The sequence below is a fragment of the Choloepus didactylus genome, chromosome Y (genome assembly GCF_015220235.1).
Source record: "Choloepus didactylus isolate mChoDid1 chromosome Y, mChoDid1.pri, whole genome shotgun sequence".
Classification (NCBI taxonomy): domain Eukaryota; kingdom Metazoa; phylum Chordata; class Mammalia; order Pilosa; family Megalonychidae; genus Choloepus; species Choloepus didactylus.
Genome location: NC_051335.1, coordinates 44768381 through 44786836, shown reverse-complemented (window position 1 = coordinate 44786836; position 18456 = coordinate 44768381). Strand labels below are relative to the sequence as shown.

Genomic DNA, 18456 nt, shown 5'->3' with positions numbered 1-18456 from the left:
GGAGGCCCTGTATTGTTACCTGGAAGTGGTTTAAGTCGCGATGTGAGAATGCAGCTGGAACATGGTGAAGTATTTATGTATAGATATCTATAAGACAAGGAATGACTTTGGTGAAAAGAAGCCGTTGGGTCTTAAAGGATGTAGTAGAAGGAGAATTTAAGGCACCACTGGCAGAGAGGCTGTTGGAAGTGTTTGACGCTACGTCTTCCCAAACGCGCGCTTTCCTGTTTTCTTCCGGAAGGGGCCCCGTAGACAGTGGGTCCGTAGTGCTGGTCATGATGGAAGTGAATCCCCACAAGCAGGAGCACCTGTTTAAGGTTTGAGAGCTGCCCTGTAGAATGGAATGGATACGTGGTACAACACTCTGTCTTAGCAATGCCTGTGCAATCACCAGACAGAATTTAACTGCAGAAGTTGAAGTACGGACTAGACTTGGTGAGATCCCCCTAAACCAGGATGATTTACAGCGTGCGTCAAAAGTGGTTTTTCGTTGACTCATGTCTCTTCATGTGGCACTGACAAAGTTACCGGGCTTCAACTTCATCTGTAAAATTAGTGTAGTATTGTATGACAGCGATGCCAAGGATTTAGAAATACACTTGTACTACAACATATAACTGAGGTCCTGTTTCCCTCTGATTTGGAAAGAGAGACAGTCTTGTAATTATAATTTACATTCTAAGTCTGAGGAACTCAGCTAAGAAATTTTCTCTTCATTAAGAGTAACTGAATTACTGTAGAATAACCACAGAAGTAATATTACGTTATCAACCACATGAGAGCAACCCCACAAAACTGCCAAAAATTGCAGAAAAAGCAATTCAAGACTTTCCTATTAGTCTGCTATCAAGATTTGTTCCTTGGTATCCACATGATGGATCCAGACTTCCACTCAAACCTAAAACATCACCACCTGTGATTTCTAGAGAGGCAGCTAAAGATGTGAAGTGATACTTAACCATTTCAGAACATGATGTTAAATCACAAAGTTATGATTGTTCAGTAGATTTATTGGAGTTTCAACCTAATTTGAAAAAAAAGAAGCACTTAATCTGGTCTTACATCCTGAATTAACAGACTAATTCTAGAAATATAAATAAACAATCAGAAAAAGGAAAACACCACTTGAAGAGGTCTTGGAGTGTTTCAATTCCCAACATAATTGTACTGAAAAGATTTTTCCTTTATCTAAAAAATTGCAAGATAGTTTTTAAAGGCACTAAATTTGCACACTTTATAGAGGTAGATGGACACACTATTTGTAACAGCCAAACTCTGGAAGACATTTGGGCAAAACTCAATCAAATTATCAAGCACAGTGAACTACTATCTTGTAATGCAACAATTCAGAGACCTTTAGGGTAAATATGGGTTTTCTGTGATGTTATGTAATATGAATATGTGGAAAATCTTAAAAGAAGATTAGCTCTTACTGGGAAAAAGAATTTATTTGTACATAAATGTGGTGTTATTTTTAGTATGTAATGAATTTCACTGATTGTCAAAAAGAATATTGTGAATGAACTTAGCATGGTCTTGAAATAGTGAGATAACTGGTTTTTAAATTTTAATGACTTTTTTTCATTTGACCTTTTGCTAATATAGCCTGTTTACTCTTAACATTGTGGAAAAATAATTGTGTGGTATTATGTATATAGTCTGTATCACAAAAATGAATATGTATTAGGGAAATTCCTAGTCTTGTCATTAACTCAAGAACTTGCTGGATTCTACTTATTAGCAACCTTCTTTTAAATTAATTGTGATAAGTTATTGTTTTAAGTGAATTTGAAGGTAAAATATTTCTTTTCCTTCTGTTGTTACTTTTCTAGTGATTGAATTAAATATTCCTATGAACTAAGATTAAATAGGTTGGATTTTGGTGAATCCTTGGAATCTAATTTTACTGTATTTTTTCTTTATTCATCTGAAGTGTAATGACCTTTTCCATTAAAACTGAAAACAATTCTTAAAATTTAAAATCTATTGGAAATGTTACTCAGGTTGCATTAATGTAGTTCATAGTGGGAGACCAGCCCCGATTCTTGTGGATGTTTCCTAAGATATATAATAGACAACAGTTGATGTGTTGTTTTGAAACATTTAAAGATAATGTATCATTAAAGCTATAGTTTGTTTCGAAGGAAAGTGTCAAATGTGGACAAAAAGTCAACTTATCTTTATTTATTCTAATACAGGCAGTTTGATCTTAATGACTATTAATGCTGATTATTAAAATTGGTTGATTCTTGGAGTGATTGTAGAATTGATCCTTGTTTCCCTTAAGCAGAATGTTGTGAATTCGGTGTACACATTACCTCATAAAAATACCCAGTGATTACATAATAAAATAGCTTTTGCAAAAAAAATTATACAATTAGAGAATAATGCAATGAAATATAAATGTTATGAAAGATCAAATAAAGGACATAATTTAGAGGAAGGTTTAATCCAACATGCTGGCTTTGTTGATTAGCATAAAAAATAGAGGGGGAGAAAAATTCTCTTAAACTGCTCTATCCAAGCCTTCAGAGGTCTAGTTTTGATGCTGCCTGCCAGATGGAAAATGATGCAGAGGGGAAAAAGTCCTCTATTTACTTCTCAAAATTAAGACAGGATGGGGGAGTGTGTTTGAGAGGAGAACTGTGCTGGTTTGAATGTATTCTGTCCCCCAGAAAAAGCCATATTATTTGATGCAATCTTGTGGGGCAGACATATTAGTGGGGATTAAGTTGGAATGTTTGGATTAGGTTGTTTGCATGGAAATGCGCCCCACCCAACTGTAGGTGATAACTCTGATGAGATAATTTCCATGGAGGTGTGGCCCCACCCATTCAGGGTGGGCCTTGTTCAGTGGGGCCATATAAATGAGCTGACAAACAGAAGGAACTCAGTGCAGCTGTGAGTGACAATTTGAAGAGGAGCTACAGCTAAAAGGGACACTTTGAAGAAAGCACAGGAGCTGCAGATGAGAGACAGTTTGAAGACGGCCGTTGAAAGCAGACTCTTGCTCTGGAGAAGCTGAAAGAGAACAAATATCCCAAGTGCAACTAAGAGTGACATTTTTGAGGAACTGCAGCCTAGAGAGGGACGTCCTGGGAGAAAGCCATTTTGAAACCAAACTTTGGAGCAGATGCCAGCCACGTGCCTTCCCAGCTAACAGAGGTTTTCCGGACACCAGTGGCCATCCCCATGTGAAGATTTAACCAAATAAACACCTTTTATAAAAGCCAATCCATCTCTGGTGTTTTGCATCCCAGCAGCATTAGCAAACTAGAAAAAGAACATATGTGAATAAATATTGTATAAACCTTAATTGGTTCCTGAGGATTAAAATTTAAATTACTTCTATTGGAGAAGTACAGATATGATATTTTTCACTTAATGAACCAAGCCCAACAAGTCATTTATTTTTACCTTGTTAAACCAGAAATCAAACAGTGGATGAAGGCTGCAAACCTATTTTGATGTATATTGATATACTTTTCTCTTTTTCAGGGTCGCTATGGCAACTGCATCCTCTCAAGTTCTGATTCCAGACATCAATTTTAATGATGCCTTTGAAAACTTTGCTTTAGATTTTTCCAGAGAAAAGAAACTGCTGGAGGGGTTAGATTATTTAACAGGTGTGAAAATGCTATCCTTTCCTTCCCAATTTAAATGTCTTTTAGTATGCTTTTACATCAAAATAATATGAAAAGGACAATATTTATAATAAAATATTTTTATTACTTTAAGCATATTACATGTATCTTTTTAGATACATTTTATTTCATGCAACAAAAAAGAAAGATTATTTGTCAAATATTTCTGGGAGCAGAATAGGTATATCATCCATACTTAAAGGTAAAACATAAGAAATGGCTGATGGATTTCTTATGAGTCTCTCAGTAATATGTTGCTGCTTATTATGGGGGTAAAACTCATGTGATAATTAAGGAATATTAGAGAATTTCCCACTCAAATGGTTTTAAGAAAATTTAGAAATTAGCACATTAGGAAGAGAAATGTAAGAAATATCTGGCTTGCAGAAGATTTCAGAATACGAGGGATACAGCAACCTTTTAAAAATTCTGGCTACCTTCAGGATTATTGAATGAGCACTTCATTAAGAAAATATAGACACACAATAACTTTATGTTTGTAGCTATTTTTTAATATATTAAAATAGCTATCATTTATTGAACAGCTACTTTATCCAAACTCTGTGTATTAATTTTATATCATTAATCCTCATAATAAATCCATGGGGTAATTATCATCCCCATTTTACTCATATTAATTTGTTTGACTATATTGCCAAAATTATATTGCAAAACTTATTTTGAAATAGAAAGAAATAATTTGATGACCATGTAATAAGAAAACTGTGATCATTTTGCTCTAATAGCTACGTATGTGTTTATATAGGCAGAGTAGAAAATTGGGGGCAATCATCTCAATAATCTAGGCTTACCTCTTTGGGAGCTTGAACTCACAGCACTCTACTTCCAGTTGTATGGTACATGCAATCTAAAAGTTAAACCTCATCTCCAAGTAATGTTGGGTTAGGCAACAAGAGTAACTACTGTAAAGATCCAAAACAGAGAGTATGCTTTCCTTACCTTCTTTTCTCCCCTTCCTTACAGCCCCAAACCCACCATGTATCCGAGAGGAACTCTGTACTGCCTCCCATGACACCATTACAGTCCACTGGATCTCGGATGATGAGTTCAGCATCAGCTCCTATGAGCTTCAGTACACCATATTCACTGGCCAGGCTAACTTCATCAGTAAGTCATGGTGTAGTTGGGGCCTGTGGCCAGAGATAAGGAAATGTAAGGAAGCAGTAAGCTGCTCAAGATTGGCCGGGGCGCCACGAGGCAAGTGTTTGTAAGACATGTTAGGTTGTTTAGTATAGTGTTTCATAGACAGCGTAAGCTCCCCCAGAACATTGCAAAGACCTTATTGATAGGTGACAAGCAAGTTGTGTATTTTCCTTGCTGGGCTGTCACTGGGGCCACTCCCATTTGTTTATGTAATCCTGAGCCTTTCCTCAGTTAATCCATGTCACTCCACTCACCTAAATCAGAATATAGCTCAGACTTTTTTCCTGGGTAGCGACCCATCATCATTCCTGCTCTATGTGTGCAAACATTTCTCTCCTGGACTCTTCTTCCACTTCATCATCATGGTAAAATACATTATTTTCAAAGACTACTACTTCCTTTATTGTACCTATTCGTATCAGTGAGCATGGTGACAAGCTTCCTGCCTCTGTCACTTTTTCCTTTACTCCTTCTCTCTTTCCATCAAGAATTATGCCAAATATAAAAATGTGTAGGTGGGCTACATAATGGAAAATGTTAAAAAGCAATCATTTCGCTCATATGTGGTTTCACCTTCTGGTGAATTGGAGCAAGACAAAGCAGAGTAGAAATTTAACTCATCGACTGCCAGTCAAGAGGGGTTGAGCTGAAAATTCCCTTCAATGGGCTAGGGAAAAATGGAAATGAAAGCAAAATTAAAGGTGGATCCAATATTTTCTTTTACGTTTGTTTTTGTATTTCTGTGTCGGAGCTCACAAGCCAGAATAAGAGGAGTTTTTCTGACTTAACCCTCCTAATAGGCTTCCTTTTCCTATTTAGTGACAATTCTGGGGCAGATGGTGGGGTGGGGAGGTGAGAAGATATTTGGGACCAATTCTAAAAAACACTTGCCTCGTACAGCTCCAACCTAAGCCACTTAGCCCATGTGGTGGTGTTCCTGGGTGTTTCTTCGGGTTATGAAGTCACAAACCCTAAGGCTTCATCAACATTCTTTTCTGCAATTGTCTGTTCTGCTCTGGAAAGTCTTAGAGCCAGAACTGTACTTCGCTTCCTGATGTGGGGAGAGCAGTTGTCTCTCATGACTTGAGTACAAGTCCAAGAAGTGACAAAGAGCTAGATTGTCACCTCTGTTTTCTTTGTAAAGAAAAGTGTAAAGGATAATTCTTAATAGAAATAAGATCATAGCATTTTAGAATTGGAAGGAACCTTAGAAATCAGCTGTTCTAATCTTACACCAGACACCCAGTAGATGATCAACCCATCTCTGCTTAAACATTTCCAGTGATGGGGAACTCACTTCTAACAAAACAGCCCATTCAGTTGTTGTGTAACTATAAGTAATTGCCAGTGCTTTCTTATATGAGACCTAAATCTTCCTCTTAGTAAATAATAATGACAATAATAATTTACATGTGAATAATGCTATGCTGTTTAAAATGCTCCCATATACATTATTTCATTTAATCTCCTTGAGTTCTTACTTAGCCTTATGAAATAAGTGATGTTAATTCTATTTTATAGATGAAGAAACTAAGGCTCAAGTTAAGTGAGGTGGTCAAGGTCACAAAGCTACAAAATGATGGAGTCAGGATTTGAACCCAAGTCTATGGGACTTCAAGCTCAGTGCCCCTTAAATTAAACTGCAGCTGCCAATTAGTCCTAGTTCCAGCCTTCTGTGCCTCACTAAAATAATTAATCCACCTTTCACATGGAAGTTCTCCATATAATTTTAGGTAGCTCTCAAGTCCCTTTTAAATTTTATCTTTTCCAAGTGAAACTTCCTCAGTTTCTTCAGTTGCTCCTCATATGACATGATGTTCAGACCCTTTACCATCCTGGTGTATTTTTTTGGACACACTTCTGTTTGTCAGTGGGCTTTATAAAATGTGCTGTAAAAAGAGTTAATACAGTGCTCCAGAAGTGGTCTGACCAGTGCAGAGGATAGCTTGAATATTTCTTTGAACATTAGCAGATCACCCCCACCCTCCACCCACAAACATACTTTTCTTTCAGCAGTCTGACTACTGACTGTTGACTGAACACATAGTCAGTTGGAATCCCTAGGTATTCCAAATCCTGAACTTATACAATTGATTGTCAAAACTGAAGTATGACACCTTGAATTTATCTCTATTACATTTTATCTGGTTAGCTTTGACTCCTTATTTGAGGCTGCCAAAATTCTTTTGAATCCAGTCTACCTTCTAATACATTTGCTTTCCCTCCCAGCATGCGCCTTCTATATCTTCCTCTAATCATTGATAAAAAGTCGAATAGGATAGGGTCAAGACAGAGCCCTGAAGCAAAATTTTCGATGGCAATGGGAAGATAAGATGAAACTATTTTACCAAGATTAAATATTTAGGAAGAGTCAAGGTGCCAAGTCCTACCTGCCAGTCTGGCCTGCCCACTGTTGACTCAACCGCAGTTCTGCAAGCTACTTTCCCTTGGGGTTTTACCACATTTTCTTTAACCAGAAATTTCTTCCTTTTATGTTAAAATTAAATTTGGAGGAGTAGTTGCTCTTATTTTTTTCAACTTTCTTCCTTTGTTTTCACCTTTCTCCCCACTCCTTCTAAGATTTGAAATGATCATAAGCCAATAATTTAACAGACATTGCTGTTAGGTGAATGAGAATTACAGCCGATGTCTGAGTGGTCATCTTCCCAATTACTACATATCTTGCCTCTGTTTCAATTTTTCAGTTTGCTTTATGAAAGCATTGGCTATAACCTCTGTCTGGCCAGTCAGTCTGTAATATACTGTGACAAAGATATAACTTCTGTTTTCTTTCTATTTCATTTTCATGCAAATGCTGTCCATCACACATTTACCCTTAGGTTAATGGATTTCCATGTTATTGTCTTTTCCTTTTAAGCAAGGTGTATACTTCCATTACCATAATTCAGTCATAAGTCCCATCTCACTAAGTCTCAGTGACACCCAGAGGAGCATATTTAATTTAGAAATGATTTCAAAATTACAGAAAAGTTGCAAGACTAGTGCAAAGAAGGCCCATATATCCTTCCTTTACCTGGTTCATATATTGTTAATATTTTGCCCCATTTCCTTTATCATTTGCTAGCCTCCCCACCCCCTTCTCTGTGTGTGTATTTCTGAACCATTTGGGAGTAATTACATACATCATGGCTGTTCACCTCGAAATACTTTGGTATATGTTTCCTAAGAATAAGGAAATTCTCTTACATAACAACAGTACAGTTATCAATTTTAGGAAGTTTAGCACTGATGCAATTCTTTGATCTAATTTACCATTCATATTCCAATTTTGACAATTGATGTAATAATGTTCTTATAGTGTATAAAGGACCCAATGCCCTTTAAAGTCAAAGATCAGGTATTGACTGCATTTGTCATAACCTTTTAGCCTCCTTTAATCTGGAACATTTCCTCAGCCTTCCTTTATCTTTAATGACATTGACATTTTAAAAAGTGCCCTTTGATTCCTTTATTCTACTTTTGGTTATTTTGCGTTTGTCTCATGTTTTCTCACAATTAGATTCAGGTATGCATGGGTGGGATATACGTAAGTGATATTGTGTCCTTCTCAGGGTATCATATCTGGAGGCACGTGATATCCATTTGCCCCTCATTGGTGATGCTAATTTTGATCAAGGTGTTGTTTTATTTCTTCACTGTGTGGTTACTAATTTCCCCTTTGCAACTAATAAGCAATCTGTGAGGTGTGATACTTTAAAACCATGAAAATATCCTGCTTCTTCAACAAACCCTTCCCACGCCCTCACCCCCGTTTTAGCAACAGTTGATGATTCTTGCCTGATCCAATCTTTACTATGCTGGCTGCAAAATGATGATTTTACAACTGAGTACTCTTTTTTACACTTACAAGTTGGCACTTGGCATTCTGTAAACAAGAGCCCTCCCTTTTCATCATTTGTTTATGTATTTGTCTACTTATTATCAATATGAATTCCCTTTTTTCAATGGTTTATAATTCTTTACTACTCTTATTTTGGTGCTCAAATTGTACAGATTTGACCAGTGAAAACCTTTCAAGCTGACTCCTATGTCCTTATGATATTCTCTTATAACTTTCTTGAGCACTTCCTTACTTCCTGGCATACAAAATATTCTGGGTTCATCTTGACCGTATTGTGCCCCAGCATTGAAATCAGCCATTTTTCCAAGGAGCCCTGATTCCTTTTGGTGGGAGAATGAGATTACAGACCAAGACCTGGGTATTAGATGTATGCATATACATCCACATAGGTATACATGTGCATACGTGTTATATACATATGCATGTATTTGTATATGTGCACATTATATGTGGACACTTGCATACATATACATATTTTAGAAATCATGAATTCATACCAATACCTCAAATTCCAATCCATCCCTATAGGTCTTTTTCTTGCCTTTCTCATTCCTTCACAGTGAGAACCCTGGCTTCCAACAACATCAACACATGTAGTCATTTGCTCATACCATAATGTATCTAAAATAGCTTTAGATCTGCTTTGCCCATAACACTACAAAAGCAAACCTACTAATAATAGTTTAGGGTTTGCTTACAGTTCTTTTTCTCCTGTCCCCACCCCTTTGATAGGGTTATGTTATTCATTTGAAATACACTTGAGATCACTTGTTTCAGTTTGCCTTCAGTTTTAGCCTTCCCACCCCCATTTCCATCCTTTTTGATTTAAGTTTTTGGATTTGTAGAATAGCAATGTGTTTCCAAAAGACAAAATTATACAAAAAAATAATCATATAAGTTTTATTCCCTCCTATATCTTTTTTACACTGTTTCCCCACCCCCACCCCTTGTAGATAACTAACTTCATTATTTTCTGGTTTATCTTTCTTGTTGTTGTTTTGTAAATACAAGCAAATATATCTATGTTTTCTTATTTACTTATTGCTCTTTAGCGATTTTCTGTTTTTCAGTTAACAAGATGTCCCAGAAATCACTCCATATCAGTTCCTAGAGCGTGTCCTCATTTTTTTTATAGCTGCATTCTCTTTCATTGTGAAGTTGTTGTTGTTATTGTTGTTTTGTATTGTTGGTAGTGTATCAGCAAGATGATATATTTTCCTTTTTGCATTAAAATTTCTTGGGCACTTTATGATTCATACTGTACATTGCTTCATAGACAGCCAGGGCTTCAAGCATTGTTCCTAACCCTTATCCTTATTGTCTTTTCATGAGAATCACTGGGCATCTCCAGTAATTCTTCTTCTTTCTATAGTATATCTGTTTACTCTCCATTATACTTCTTTTTCTAATTTCAGTTTAGGCTTTTTCTATACTCCCCAAATTAATTTTAAAATCCTCTTGATCAGATCTCTTGCAAAACACTCATGAATTATTATTTTCAATTCTAAACTCACTAAACCCTTTACTAGAGCTGCATACATGTGACTAAATCTTGCCCTTTCCTTTCTATCTTCTAGTTAAGGATTGTGGTTAAAAAGTGGTAGAATGACTGAAAAGCAGATAACAGAAAAAAGAAGAAGCCTGGATAAACCAAAGACCAGAATATTGGTCCTTCTTTTACAGAAAGCTAGCTAAATACATGTTTTTAGTTATGTGCGTATTTCCCTGTTTAAGTCAGTGTTTATGGTCTAAAAACTTATTAAAGTAGTAAATTAGATCTCTGATATCTTTTTATACTTAGAAGGAAGAAGGTTCCAGACAACATGTGTTCTTAGACCACCAACCCCAAATGAGTAGGGGATCAGAACCAGCAAGGGGTAAAAGTGGGTAGTGTTAGAGTTAGGAGATGATATCTGGATTTTGTTATTGTGTTATCTCCTTGGCTTCTTTTTGATACCTTAGTACCAAGCTAGTTTTAGATGTAAGGGTGAGAATGGGGTGGGAGGGTAGAATCACAAGCCCTGAAAGCCTCACCACCTTGCAGAGACAAAGGAACATTGTTGTTCACCTCATGAACTGTGAGGTAATGGAGAGAACACTAGACTAGGATTAAATATACCAAACTATTTGTGGCCTTGTGCAAGTCACTTTTCTTCTCTCAATCCTAGTTTCCCATTTGTAAAATGAGAGAAATGAACAATATCACCTCTAGGTGTTCTTTCAGTTCTAAGGGTCGATGTTTCTTTGTGCTGCACAGGACTGTTCCATCCATACAAGGCCAGACTCAGCTCTCAGAGATGCCATAAGAGTGATGATTCTGTGATTTGCATAGTGGCCATTCCTGTGTTAAATGGCAGAAAATTGAATATAATTGGTTGCATTCAATTGCTAGAAGCAAGGAGCCTGGCACAAGCCTAGCTCTGTGGGAGAAAAAACCGGGGAGTTTATCTCATTATGTCTTCTAAGAGTCAGAAGTAAAACAAAATCAAATTCACAGTTTTGGGGGCTTACAATGAATTTTCAGTGTGCTTTTCATTCTATTGCTATCACCTGCTGGTTAATGACCTTGTATTTCCCCACTTTTCAGGCCTGTATAATTCAGTGGATAGCTGGATGATTGTGCCCAACATTAAACAGAACCATTACACAGTGCATGGACTCCAGAGTGGGACACGCTACATCTTCATTGTTAAAGCCTTAAACCAAGCGGGCAGCCGGAACAGTGAACCCACCCGGCTAAAAACAAACAGTACGTTTTGGGATTTCCAAAAGGAAATATCACTTCCCCCTTTCACGCCAGGGAGTATACTTAGCCTGACCAGGCACCCACAGCAGTGGAAGAGAGCAGTGACACTGGGTACAGGAGCTTTACTGTTGTAGTTTGTGCTTTGGGCAAGGGTTTTGTTGGTGCCCCTAGCACCAATAAAGATATGTATTAAATAGCTGGTGGCTTGGGAGGCTTTTAGTGAAGGGTTCCCCTCCTCCATGCTTGGGGAGACAATTGAGTAAAAGAGCATTATTTGTAATAATTTGTAAAATCCTACTGCAGATAAGCTGTGTCAGTTAAGAATGCTTTTGATTGCAAGTAATAGAGAATCCAACCAACAGTAGCTTAAACAAATGGTAATTTTTCTTCTCTTACATAGCAAGAAGTTTGGAGGGAGGCAGTTCAGGGTTAATACAACAGCTCCCTGATATCATAAAAGACACAGGCCTCTTCTCCCTGCAGTCTCTAATGTCCTATTTCCTTTCAAGACAGGAAGGAGAAAAAGGTTGGTATACATAATGGCTATCTCCTTTATCAGGAAACAGAAGTTTTCCCAGAAGTTTACCCCACCCTCTCTGACTTCTGCTTCTACCTTAGCCACCCTTAGCAGACAGGAAAGCTGAGAGATTTGAGTATTTAGGTTTTCCAGACTCTATATTGAAAGCAGGTAAGAGAGAGAAACTTGTAAATGGGTTTTGTGTTAGTCAACAGTGTCTACCACTGAAGCATTTTGTATAATAAAGCTATTGCCACACCAAGTAGTTGGCCCACAGTGACAATGTTTTTGTCATATGGTTATAAGGAATTCTCTGCTGCAAATGATTCCACACAACAAATGTTTTCTTGATCACTGATGATGCAACAATCACTCTAACAGTCACCTGATTATATGTTGTTTATATCCCAGTGGTAAGATGGCAAAAAATTGTCCATTACTGAGCTCTTCTAATATTTTTTCTTCTGTCACCAAGCAGCAATTGCTTCAATTCCCATAATTTTGTCTCTCCTTAAACATTGTAACACCTCTTTCCCCTAAAATCTAGCCAAATCCCAAACCACCCACTAAAACAAAGCAATGTATAAAACATACTTGAGAACATGAGACCTTGAGAACCCCCTTTTAATTTGATCATCTCTGAGCTTATTAGTTCCTGAATACTTGGAATATGATTTCTAACAATATGCTTATATGAAAATTCCATATTTTTCCCACATTGGGAAGAAATGCCCCCAAGAAGGTCGTTTTATGAGAGATTGACCTCTATTGTTATTTTATTGAAAGCTGTGGCTTCTGGTCTGCTTCCTTAATATAATCCAGACAGCAGCCAACTTGTACTGGCCCAAGAATGATCATCATATTAAGAGTCCTCTGATAATGATGGTCTTAGAGACAAAGGTAGAATTCTTAAATGCTTCATTATGATTTTTCATTTTTCTACTTTTTCCAGGCCAACCCTTTAAACTAGACCCCAAAATGACTCACAAGAAGTTGAAGATCTCCAATGATGGATTGCAGATGGAGAAGAATGAAAGCTCTCTGAAAAAGAGCCATACTCCAGAGAGATTTAGTAGCACAGGCTACTATGGGGCAGCAGGAAATGTATTCATTGACAGTGGCTGCCACTATTGGGAGGTGGTCATGGGTTCCTCAACATGGTGAGTGGATCCTGCTTTTCTCTTCCCTTTCCTTCCCTTTTGTTAGGTTCCAGGGAGATTCAATTCTAGAACATAAGCATAATAAAAGTAAGTCAAGGTTAAAAGATATGTGATAAAAACCATTCCTATAGGTGAATGAATCTTGAGGATATATGTTGAGTGAAATAAGCCAAAAAGAAAGGGACAAATATTGCAAGTCTTCACTAATATAAACCAACTATAATGAGCGAACATTGAGGATTGAATTTGAGAGCATAGGTTATCCAGGGATTGAACGGGGGCAGAGATTGGGCAATTGATGATGGGCAATTGATGATTAAGGAGTACAGAATATTCAGTAAGCCTTATTGTAAAGGTTCCTAGATTGTAAGTTCTTATAGATAGCAGTCATGTCTATTCATGACTTGTAATGGTTATTTCTAAATTCCGAGATGCTGAGCTGTTTGTATGTAACCTAGTTGGTCCCCAGAACTTTGGATATCTGTGTGACATGTGAGACTCAGAGTTAGAGTTTTGCATCTCTGGAAGTCAGCATTACTGCATACAGCAAATGTTAAGAAGCTGAAAAAGAAATCAGACTTCAATTCAATATATAAATGAAATGGACTTGGTTAAGGACAAAGGTAAATTAGAATACAGGGTAAAGGATGATATTGACTGTATTTTAAAACTCCAACCAAAGGAAAAGAGGTTTATTTGGTCCAAAATGTATATTTTCTGTAGCACACTATCTACTGTAATTTGTCTGGTCAGTTTATTTAAACAATGTAATTACATGGAACCTAGAATAGGGAATGAGTTCTTGATATTCTATACAGGCTAATATAATACCCCAATACATCCGAGAATATTTTGGGCATAAAATAAAAAAGTATTTGCAAAGTCCCCTTGAGGGACTTGGGGAAAATGTGGAATTATTAAATTTACTCACCTGGAGAATTCCTGCTGTTCTTTTTAGCAATAGGGGCTCCCAATTCAAAAAGCCAAGCCCTCAATCTAGGGGCTTGCCCTTATGAAACTTATCTCTCCAACAGCGAAGCCAGCTAAGCCTACTTACAACTATGCCTAGGAGTCACCCCCAGAGAATGTCTTTCATTGCTCAGATGTAGCCTCTCTCTCTAAGACAACTCTGCAGGTAAGCTCAATACCCTCCCCCCTACGACGTGACTCCCAGGGGCATAAATCTCCCTGGCAACGTGGGACATGACTCCCGGGGATGAGTCTGGAGCCAGCATCATGGGATTGAGAAAGCTTCTTAACCAAAAGGGGAAAGTGAAATGAAACAAAGTTTCAGTGGCTGAGAGATTTCAAATGGAGTTGAGAGGTCATTCTGGAGATCACTTTTAAGCATTATATAGATATTCCTTCTTGGTTTCTAGTGTATTAGAATAGCTAGAAGGAAATACTTGAAACTGTTGAACTGTAATCCAGTAGCCTTGATTTTTGATGATGACTGTATAACTGTATGGCTTTTATCGTGTGACTGTGTGATTGTGAAAAGCTGTGACTGATACTCCCTGGATCCAGTGTAAGGGTAGATGAGTAATAAAATAAAGACAAAAATAGAAATAATAGGTAGAGATAAGGGTTATGGGATGTTTGGGGTGTTTTTTTTTTCTTTTTATTATTTTTTTTGGGAGTAATGAAAATGATCTAAAATTGATTGTGGTGATGAATACACAACTATATGATGATACTGTGAGCCATTGATGGTACTTTGGATGGATTATATGGTGTGAGGATCTATCTCAATAAAATTGCATTAAAAAACCACTCCTAGAAAAATTGGCCAGTTTCTTTATAAAATCATGGAAAATACACTGGGCTAGGGGTTGGAAATTACTACATCATTCTAATTTCTAACTTTTTTAGTCTCTTGTGATGATGTCAACATTATTCATCTAAATGTAAACTATTTAAAAAAGAAATATGTATTCTATTTCTTATATATCCTGTGTGGTGTCTAACAGAGCTCATATGATTAATAAATGTTTATTTCTCTCTCCTTTCCACTGTCTCACAGGTATGCTATTGGTATTGCTTACAAATCAGCTCCAAAGAATGAATGGATTGGTAAGAATGCCTCTTCTTGGGTCTTCTCTCGCTGCAATGGTAACTTTGTGGTGAGACATAACAACAAGGAGATGCTCGTGGATGTGCCCCCACAGTTGAAGCATCTGGGCGTCCTTCTGGATTATGACAACAACATGCTTTCCTTCTGTGACCCAGCTAACTCTCTCCGTCTTCATACTTTTGATGTGAACTTCATCCTTCCAGTTTGTCCAGCATTCACAATCTGGAACAAATCCCTAATGATCCTGTCAGGCTTGCCTGCCCCAGATTTTATTGATTACCCTGAGCGGCAGGAATGCAACTGCAGGCTTCAAGAATCCCCCTATGTTTCTGGGATGAAAGCTTGCCATTAAGTTTCAAGTGAGCATATAATTCACTGTTTCTCCAATTCAGCAGTTCCCCCCAACCTAAACCACAGATAGTGTTCAATACACAAGATACAAAATAAAGTTCTTTTGAAGCATCCAAAATAACTAGATATTATAGATTTAATTTTTGTAAATTAAAACTTATATTTGAATTAATGTATTGAGTTTCCCAGAATATATTATCTGAGTAGTCTGGGTTTAAGCCATTGGAGAAAAAATTTAGAGAATGTCTCTCTTTCACTGGAGAATTAAAAATCCCCAACGATTTAGGAGTATAAATGATATTGGAAAGAATTAGGGTTATTCTAAGTAAATAATGTAGAAAGATATTCTAAACAAGAGGCTGGCCAGCCTGGGAGAGGAAGGTGGTCAAGCTCTCTAGTAGTGGCCAATTTGACCAAGTAGAATTTTAAAGAGTGTCAAATTATCACATATTACATATGTAACTTTTGATAAAAATCTAAAATCAAGGGTTTATTATAAGAAAAACATGTATGAGTACATATAATATATAATGAATAAATAATATTTATTATATATTCATTTTGCATATTATATATACATAAAGTTTTTAATTTGCTCATTTGAGTGGGAAATATACTGAAAGGGAAAATAAATTATACCATCCATTTTTGTCCCCTTGGGGGAACATCAAAATCAATCAACATCTTTCCTTTCCCTCCCTCCATCCATCCCTCCCTTCCTCCTGTCACACACATATACACATGCAGTCATGAAACGGATAATGGGAAGAGCTCTAGGTTGGATTAGAAGAGATTTGGGGACAAGATTGCATAAAAGATGCTATTGCTGGATAGAAAATTGATCCATGTAAAAGTGTTGTATGTAGGACAAATTCACTGATGCTTCCTAATGCAGGAGGTCAGTCTGAATTGTTGAAAATTCTGTCACAGGATATTTTAAAGAAATATGGTTTTATTACTCTCAAGAACATAGAGTTACTAGAATTAGCCTAAAAACAGAGTTGAATAATGCAGGTTTTTAGGAGCCCACTCTAATAATCAGTAAGAATGGTGTGTTATAGATGCAACAACTATTTGCATATAAATATACTTGTATTTTCAGATAGAACACTTCTGAAGTGCTTAAGAGTGCCTGAGAATTCTATTTAAGAATTCTTGAATACATTAAATAATCATCCCTCTTGCAATCTTGTTTACACTATTCATTTACTTTGCCAACCCTTCATCGCAAATGCAGAGGTAAACTTCATCCCAGTCCTCATCAGCATAGCTGAAATGAATCAAGCATTATGGTATGTGCTTTTGTCAGTTCCATTGCAGGGATTGGGGGTGTCAGAACCAGAGCTTGCTTCTTTCTAGGAACTAAGGCTGCCTCAAGAAGTCTACTCTTCAGAAGTTGTGGAAATATCACTGCTGTACAATTATAAAATGGTTGCTGTAACAACTCCCCAGATTGCAGCTTTGAAATAATGCCCAAGCCCAATCCTTTCCCCTTCTTCTTTTCCACCAAGTTGGTGGGCATTCATTTACTAATTTATTCAACAAACTACTCTATGCCAGGTACCACACGACTGCTGCGAGAGTACACATATTAATAAAATACAGTCCCTGCTTTCAGATGGCTTATTATTCTGTAGAAGAGAACAAAAGTGTCTATATAAATCTCCCAAATAACAATTCTGTAAGTGTTTGTTCACTTAACATGGAAAGGAAGATCAATGCAGATACAGAAGGTTAGATCACACTTTTTGGCAATTTGGTTTTAAAGACCACATATGCTTACTGCTAATCAGGAAATTAGCACCTCACTGAGATTCAGCATTGCTGGTAAGTAGCTGGCTGTAATGGAAAGCCCATAGTCTTGGACTAAAATAATACTAGTTCCTCTGCCATTTACTGGCAGTATGACCTATGGCAAGTCACTTCACTTTCCTTAGCCTCAGTTTCATCTTCTGTAAAACAATACCTATCTCACAAGGTTGCTGCAAAGATTTTAAAAGATAGCATATGTAAACACCCTATCACAGTCCCTAGGCAGTTAGTTAGTGCACAATAGAGACATTAATGCCCTCTCCTCTTAGCCCCAGTAAAATGTAGTGGTGCTTTAAAATGTACACACTTCATTTCTAATTTATCCTGGTTTCTCCCCTAGTGCCTGTCCCCAAATTTGAAAACAAATGATTTTCTCCCTTCATAAAACTTTTCACTGGCTCCCGTAGCATTCAATAGAAGGCCCCAACTCTGCTTGCTTTCCCAGCTTCATCTTTTGTGACTTTCCCCCTCATACTGGTTACTGTAGCCAAGCACAGCTATTTTTAAAAGTTATTCTCTGGGCTTGGATCAGAGACATTATTAACAATGTTGATATCCAAGTTAAATAGTAGGAATTTGTCCTTAATTTAAGGAAATAATGTAGGAATGCTTTAAGTACAGAGCACTCTGTCCCTATTCCAGTCCTTTCCTTTGTCCTTGGGTCCCTCATTCCATCCAATTTTATGCCCTTTAGATTGTAGTGCATGGGAGAAATCTCCAATTTCTCTACCCTACTTTTCACTGTGGCCTGGACTACTTTTCCAATTAAATTAACTCCTTATTCTCCAGACTGGGTTATGTGTCCTTATTCTTAGCTCCCATGGCAACCTGAGCATTCTTCTCAGCAATAATCACATTATATAGCAATATTTTTCAAAGTGTGATCTTCAGAGCACTTGTATTAGAATCACCTTTGGTGTTTGTTAAAACAACTGATTCCTGGACCCCACCTCTGACAAACTTAATTAGAATATCTGGGAGTATAGATGAGAATTTATATTTTTACAAAGCTTGCCCATGTGATTCTGATGCACACAAAAGTTTAATGTATATTAATCATTTTACCTAAGATTGTGAATACCTTGAGGGCAGGGACCGAGTCCTTTATTGCTGTTGTTACGTTTTT

At 37.0% G+C, this 18456-nt stretch overlaps 1 protein-coding gene and 1 pseudogene across 1 annotated transcript; both read left to right on the top strand.

Annotated features, from left to right (window-relative positions):
• The first annotated feature begins 726 nt into the window (after positions 1 to 726).
• On the top strand, positions 727 to 1551 carry LOC119524126 (annotated as a pseudogene).
• A 1951-nt stretch (positions 1552 to 3502) lies between these two features.
• On the top strand, positions 3503 to 16705 carry LOC119524277 (probable E3 ubiquitin-protein ligase MID2). Its single transcript, XM_037822905.1, has 5 exons — positions 3503 to 3626; positions 4629 to 4772; positions 11258 to 11419; positions 12886 to 13093; positions 15117 to 16705. The coding sequence occupies exons 1-5, from the start codon at positions 3506 to 3508 to the stop codon at positions 15517 to 15519; spliced, it is 1038 nt and encodes a 345-aa protein (XP_037678833.1). The 5' UTR covers positions 3503 to 3505; the 3' UTR covers positions 15520 to 16705.
• The last annotated feature ends 1751 nt before the right edge of the window (positions 16706 to 18456 follow it).